The sequence below is a fragment of the Argiope bruennichi genome, chromosome 6, assembly GCF_947563725.1.
Source record: "Argiope bruennichi chromosome 6, qqArgBrue1.1, whole genome shotgun sequence".
Taxonomy (NCBI): domain Eukaryota; kingdom Metazoa; phylum Arthropoda; class Arachnida; order Araneae; family Araneidae; genus Argiope; species Argiope bruennichi.
The window spans coordinates 126,646,993-126,655,094 of NC_079156.1; the positions used below are offsets into that span (position 1 = coordinate 126,646,993).

Here is an 8,102-nt window from a genome sequence, read left to right on the forward strand (position 1 = left end):
TAGGAGCCTTTCTAAATCCTTTTTTTTATACTAATTAGTTTTCAGATTACACTAAATCAAATAATATCATGGGTAATCATAAATTAACCAAAAATATCATAAAGCGAAGAATGATTTTACATTTTAAGTCTTATATTCTTCATTGGAATAGAATCCTGTATTTAAATTCTGGACAAAGGGCTCCAGCATGTTATTTAAGAAACGATCAATTCATAAAGTTTCGTATCTGTTTTAACTGTAGAAATAGTTTTGAAATTTGAAGACATCAGCACCACAACTGAAGTATAAAACTGATGAAGAAACAGAAATCCTCATTTCTTCTCCTCTATAACAGAGTCTTTTACATTTTTCATCTAACAGAATTTTAATTAAATTGAAAATAATGGATCAAAATCCTTGCAATAGTTGCGGTAAAACAGTGACAGACGATGAGAATCACCCTTGCTTCCGTCACAAGAAATTTGACTACAGGAATTCACTACAACGGCCAGTAGAATCGGATAAACACCATGACGAAGTAAAAGACAAATCTATGGAGAATTCAAATGACAATACTCGGTGTTTAAGTGGAGATGCTGGACAAAACAAAAATAAAAAACCTGAGTTCATGAATTTGTCGCTTTTTCAAAATAATGAAATAGCTAATTCGGTTTCCTCAAAGGACAACAGCTGTACGACTTTTTCAGAGAATTTCATTAATGAACAACTAACGAATTCTTGTGATAGTTCATATTATGATCCCATTTCAGATGTTCAGATGACTGAAGTCCAAACTAATGAAAATGAATCTGTCACGACTTTTGCAGAAAATGATGAATCTCGTTACAGACTTGAAAATGACCAAAGCGAAACTTTTGAAAAAACTATAGTTGTCACCGGATCAAGTGGTGTCGACATACAAAAACAAGAGCTATTAGGTGCATCAGACTTGATATATGCTACAACTGATGAAGAATGTAAAATGTCTCTTGAAGGCAGCAAATGGCAGACTTTGAAAAAAGATAAAAATTATTTTATGGATGCTCTAGAATATGTTATCATAAATGCTCTTTCAGATAATAATAATATTTCTGGATCTGCGAATTCGACTGTGAATCCTGATCTGCCACCAGGAAGTAACGAGTCAAAAAATGGCAAAAGGAAATTAGCAGAGAATGTAAATGATGAAAATATTTCACTACAAATGTATTATCAGAGCCACAATAAGAACGAGAAAATGTCTGCCGACGAGAAGGAACCAATTTCTTCCAAGAAAGCAGACGATGCTGTGGCTGGGCCTTCCGGATTCTGTCCTCGTAAAAAGAAATTTCCTGAGACCTTCAGTAGGAAAGATACTCTTGAAACGCATTATCGAACAGGCACTGGCGACAAGCCCTTCATGTGCAATGTATGTAAGAAAAAATTCTCTTGGAAATCACATCTCGACCAACATTATCTAACCCACACAGGTGAAAGACCTTTCGTGTGCGACTTCTGTGAAAAAGGTTTTACTCGAAAGGGTGATCTGAATATACATGTTATGACTCACACTGGCGAAAGACCTTTCGTATGCGACTTCTGTGAAAAAGGTTTTACTCGAAAGTGTGATCTTAATATACATGTTATGACTCACACCGGTGACAAACCTTTCGTGTGTGATGTTTGTAATAAAGCTTTCGCTCGAAAGTCTACTCTTAAAACACATGCTCGTACCCACACTGGAGAAAGGCCTTATAAATGCCCAATTTGTGGAGTGGCTTTCTCGTCCAGCAGCGATTGTAACAGGCATCGGAGGAGAATGCATTAGGGAAATTAACTTGTAAATTACAGAAATAATTATTTTAATCTTGTATGGAACTATTTTACATTCTTTACCTAATCCAATCAATTTTAATTCAAGATGTTCAAAATTTTATTTTTAAAATTATTCTATAAATTTTACTGATTTGACGAAGTATATTTCCTGATATCAAACCTATAAGCTAGTTGTATTATATTAATTATTGATAATGAAAATATATTTTGTGTTCAAAACGTAAAATCTGTTTTTATTATTAACGACGAATATCTCAAAGAGTGCCTTCCTTCTTATCTTGAAGATTGGGCTATGCAAGACATATTCAATGCATTTTTGTAAATAATTTAATAAATATTTTTACATTAGACTCAAGATTTTAATGTCTCTGTTATATATTTGTTTCTTTCTTAGAAACCCTTTGTAGTAATTTTCTATGAAATAAATAAATTCAGTATCAATTTTTTCCAATGATTTGTGTCGTTTTTTATAATACTGTGTATAAATGTTTTAGTTCACACATGCAGAACAAATAAAATATGCAAATTTGTCTAATGTGCATTTTTAATGCTGGGAATTTGGAGGTCCATACGATGTTTTTGAAATATTTGTTTGTCATTCAATTAATTAAAAAATAAGTGAAATTTTGGCACGTTTGCGTAATAATTTCCGAAGTAAAAAATAATTTTACACCATACTAAAATTGTAAGAATAATCATTTGAATTTTATATGTTTTTAACGTGTAATTGCATTTTATATTTTTAACAAATTAAAAAAAAATATTTTATAACAATATATTTAATTACTGATGTTAAACTTTGATTGTTTCTTAATTTTTACTAACATTTCATCTTATGTTTTTTCCCATTGTTAACGGCCAACATATTGTGATTCGGCTTATTTTTTCGTTGTGTCGTTTCAATGCAAGATACTCTTTTATTAATTACTTACATTACTTACTTTATTAACACTTTACCGACCGGCCGTCGATTAATCGACGTTTTGTTCTCAGCGCTTACCAACCGGCCGTCGATTAATCGACGTTTTGTTCTCAGCGCTTACCAACCGGCCGTCGATTAATCGACGTTTTGTTCTCAGCGCTTACCAACCGGTCGTCGATTATTCGACGTTTGCTCCCCAGCGCTTACCGACCGGTCGTCGATTAATCGACTTTTGACCGATCTGTGGTGACTACGTTTTCCACCAATTCAGCATGCCCTGAAAAAAATTCAGCTGTCGTTTTCTCGAGTGCAGCTGGGTGCAGCTGAGCGGGCGGTGAAATGGCATATTATGTTCGAACCGCTACCGGTCGGTAAAGTGTTAATTACTTTACAAAACTTTTAATAAGTTTTGTAGGTTTTTGTACTTTAAATGAACGTTTCGGTTCGAATCATGCGGGACTAAAATTTATTTATATGCACGTATTTTTGTTTTTCTGCTCTTTCTTGTAATATAATCTCATCTTGTTTCGAAAACCATTGTTTTGTGCTCATGTGCCGATGCATTTTATCTCCATTCTTTTCTCCTATACGTTAATGAATTATCATGTGTTCGAATCATTTTCTTGGATATGAACTTACTGGTCTTTATGTATTTAACTTGAAAGTCTTTTAAGCACAACTTTGATTCTATCAGAAAAAAAAAATTTCAAGAAAGCAAAATTTTCAGGGTTTAAGCTGAAGATATTAAATTTCTGTTATTGCAGAACAACTTATCTGTGCGCAAGGAGTGCACTAAAAAAATTCTTGGAAGTTTGAAAATGATAACGATAAACAGAGTACACACTGAAAAATAGCCTTTACTTGTGCTATATATGCATTTAAAAAATAAATGTTATTTCAAATTTTTCAAACTGGAAAATTAAAAATGTGTTTTTATTGGTACAGATGAATTTTACAAAGAATTTTTTTATTGTAAATCATTCGAATTTGCTTGGTAGAAGACATTTTTTTCTTCTACATAGTTTAATAATGATTAATATAATTATTTTACATTTTTTTTTCTTTAGAAAAGACTTTCGGGTTATTACAACGAAAATTTTACAACGAAATCGTTTTTCTTTAATTCATTGGAATTTGGTTGGTAGAAGATTTCTTTTTTCTTCTACATAGTTTAATAAAGGTTGTTATAATTATGTTTCATTTTTTTTTCTTTAGAAAAGGCTTTTGGGTTATCTTCTTCAAAGAATTTATTGAATCCGATTCAAGAAATTCAGTTTCCATTTCACTTTCATTGAGTTTGAAAATAATGTATTAATCGGAAAGAAAACTGAAAGATGTTGCTTTTTCATTCAATTGATTGTTAAATGTTCCATTTATGTGAGAATGAGAAATTCTTATAATTTTATGTATGTAGGTTGAATTAAATTCATACTCTTATAAAAGATAAGCAACGATTAATATTTTCTTCTGAATTGCATTCTTAATTTTTCAAGTGGAATTCTGAAGTTACAAGATACTTGATTTAAATTCTTTATAGTTCCATAATTCAACATCCTTTACGCTTTCACATATAATGAGGCGTTTGATTCGTGCCTCGAACTACTACATTTTTAAATTTATATCTGAAATTAAGCGAAAATATAAAGTAATTTAAAATGCAAAATTACTTTAAAACTGCTTCAACATCTAAAATTATCTCACATCATTATGAGAGTGAAAATAATTATAAATGATCCAATTTTGATGTGTCATCTAATTAGGAAATTAAGGAAATTGGTGGTCAAGGAGTTAGTTAGTTTTTCAAATTTTTCCTGAAATCAATATTTTAACTTCTAATTCACCTATTTCTCTGTTATGACTATTTTATTCTTTTAAAGTTATTTTCATTACAAATGATTTTTACTGGCTGCCATACCGAATGTCCATCTGCTTTTGTTTCATATGTATGTAAGAAGAATTTTAATTGTGAGAAATGAATGATGGTATTTTTTATATGTATCTCATAAAAGATAAGAAAAATTCAGCATTTTATTCTGAAATAATTTATAATTTGTGATTTTTGTGTATGAATTATTTGGGTATGTTTTTTTATATTTTTAAAGACACAAACATCTTAGAGTGACGGCACACTAAACCCAACACACGTGTCGAGGATTTTTTTAGGTTTTACTTTAGTTATATTAACACTTTACCGACCGGTAGCGGTTCGAACATACTATGCCATTTCACCGCCCGCTCAGCTGCACCCAGCTGCACTCGAGAAAACGACAGCTGAATTTTTTTCAGGGCATGCTGAATTGGTGGAAAACGTAGTCACCACAGATCGGTCAAAAGTCGATTAATCGACGACCGGTCGGTAAGCGCTGGGGAGCAAACGTCGAATAATCGACGACCGGTTGGTAAGCGCTGAGAACAAAACGTCGATTAATCGACGGCCGGTTGGTAAGCGCTGAGAACAAAACGTCGATTAATCGACGGCCGGTTGGTAAGCGCTGAGAACAAAACGTCGATTAATCGACGGCCGGTCGGTAAAGTGTTAAAGTCCAGTTTTTAAAGCAACACAGGGCTATTTTGGGACGGACCTCGTAATGTTGAATCGCTGTCAGATGACGAGGGCGACACCTGAGCTGGCAACTCCCTCTACAAACTTCCAAACAACACCAAGAGGAGTTCATAGGATAATCCTTATTGCTTAAATAATAAGAGATTAAAACAGCAATAATATTATCAATTCAAAATTAACTAATTTTTTACATATTAACAGACTGGCTACCGTTAACGCCATTTACCTATCGCTTGTAATTAGCATAATTAGGTGATAATTAGGGGATATCTTCACTGATAAAAAGATAGTGAAAAGGGGATAATCTGTTTAATAGATCAAAATACAACCGGAAATTACGGCAAAGAAGGTACTAATCAAATTTATGGAATAACATTTTAAATTTGAATCTTATGAAGATAGGAGGAATTTCATTTACTGCATTACATACAGTCACTCAAAAACGTATTGGGACACTTGACATGAATAACTACAAAGAAATTTATAAAACTATTTATCATATTAAAATAAAAATAAAATGAATTAAAAATATTTTTAAATTTTATGTACCATTTGTAAGCAAAATTTTATTTTTATGTTAAAATTATAATTTGATCTAGCTTCTCAGATATATTTCAAAATCAAATTGGAGTAAAAAAAGTATTGGAGCACTTTTGAAATGAGAAAGTCAACAAACATACTGCACATCAGTAAAATCGAATTTACTTCTACATTTTTAAACTATAATATTAAACACAAAATTTTCAATATATAAGTTTAGTTACAGAAAAAAATGGTTAGACACAAAGATATATCGGTTGATGTGCGAAATCTCGTAATAAGTCATTGGAAAAACAGAAAATCAATTCGCTGTAAATGACATATCTTGGAAGTGTCTACTGTTTTTAATATTATTTATAGGTTCGATAAAACAAATAGCATTCAAAACAAGTAAACATCAGGGTGTCTAAGGGCATGTAACGAACGTGAAAAGAGGTAGACTCTGAAATAAATTCAGTTTAAACCAAAAACTAGAGCAGTAAATTTGACTACGCGATGGAGAAGTAAGTTTGGAAAATCTGTGAATCCTGAAACTGTCAGAAATGTTTTAAGAAAACGTGAGTATACGGCTGAGTATCTCACAAAAAGCTTTACATCAGCAAAACAGATCGACAAGCTAGGCTGGCATTTGCTAAAATGTTTGTAAAAATCAAATTAAATCTAAAATCAAATCAGCCAAAAGAATTTCGGGAAAATGTAATTTTTCTTGATGAGAGTAAATATAACATTCCCGGATCGGATGGCAAGCAAAGAGTTTGGTGGTAACCAAATATAGCTATGCATGTCAAAAATTTAAGACCTACTTTCAAATATGGAGGTAGAAATCAAATAGTCTGGGGTTGTATGGCAAGCTCTTGTATCTGGAACTTCCATTTTATTGGTTGTACAATGAATAAACATGACTATATTTACATTTCCAAGCGAAATTTAAAGCAAAGTGCGAGCGCAAGACATTTTAAATTGTAAAAAGATAATGATCCGAATCATAGAGGACCCATCACTGATATTTACAAGTAATGGGTCCTCTCCCACTATCTTAGTGTTATTAAGACTCCTGTACAAAGTCCAAACTTTAATCACATTGAGCATGTGTGGGATTATTTGCAATAAAAAAACTATATGAGAATCAAATTTCTAACAAGCAGAATTTGGTCGAAGTGAGGGCCAATTTTGATGGATCATTTTCCAAGACGTTTCTCCAACCCATGGCAAATAGACTACGAGACGTCATAAAAAGCAAACGCGGCCATCAGGATATTAACTTTTAAGTTCGCATTATTTTTCTTTATTTATTATTAAATGTCCCATTACTTTATAGAGCTTGTGTTTTTATTTGATTTCTTTTAATATCAATTATAACCATAATTTCATTAATATGAGAGTTTTGTTTGAATTATTATTATTTCTATATATCAAAATAATATTTATTTCGTTGTTTTGGTTTCATTCGTATATTTAAGGGAAATATTATAATAAAAGTCTATGAACTTGTGAGGTGTCCCAATAACTTTTAGACAGAATGTGTGTATATATATATATATATATATATATATATATATATATATATATATATATATACCGAAATTGCAGTTTGGCAACATTTACATTGAAATGATGATAAGCAGACCCAGAATACTTGATTATTTAAAAATTAGTTTTATTTTAATAATATGCAATACTGATGTCCTTAGTCAATACTAAACGAATCGAGCTTAAGATGTCAACTCGCTTCAATAAAGTTGATTTCTATCACCATTTTAATGTTTTATAATATTATATAGAAATTGTCCGTAAAAGATTTTTTTTTTATTTCTTACTAGCCGCCTTTGGCGATCAGCCGGTTCGCCAATCTTTATGCTCGTTAAAATTTTAATAATTAACTATTTTATGTAATTCCTACTTTAATAGCTTCTTCATTAAAATATTTTAAAACTTCAAATTTCAATTCACTCAGAATATTATAAAGGAATTCGTTCATAACGTAATCTGTATCTCTCCAATTTTCTGTTAGCTCCCGTAGAATTTATGCTTTAAATTAAAGTGGAAATGATTAATCTGCAATTAATATAATAATATTTTTTACTGAAACAAAGCATTTTTTTTTGTAATATGATTACTGAAAACAGAGTCACTGAGCATTTAAACCTTATGGGCACTAAAGAATATCTTTCTTAATTTATGTAATATCTCAAGAATTTGTGAACAAATTTTTTTCTGATTCATCTTGAGCAGGTATATTAATTAACAATATTTAATTTTAAATGCATCAAACCCTAAGAAAAT

General features: G+C 31.1%; 1 protein-coding gene across 1 annotated transcript; it reads left to right on the plus strand.

Annotated features, from left to right (window-relative positions):
• The first annotated feature begins 382 nt into the window (after positions 1-382).
• On the plus strand, positions 383-1,786 carry LOC129971998 (zinc finger protein 112-like). Its single transcript, XM_056085978.1, has one exon. It carries the CDS (start codon positions 383-385, stop codon positions 1,784-1,786), a length of 1,404 nt encoding a protein of 467 aa, XP_055941953.1.
• The last annotated feature ends 6,316 nt before the right edge of the window (positions 1,787-8,102 follow it).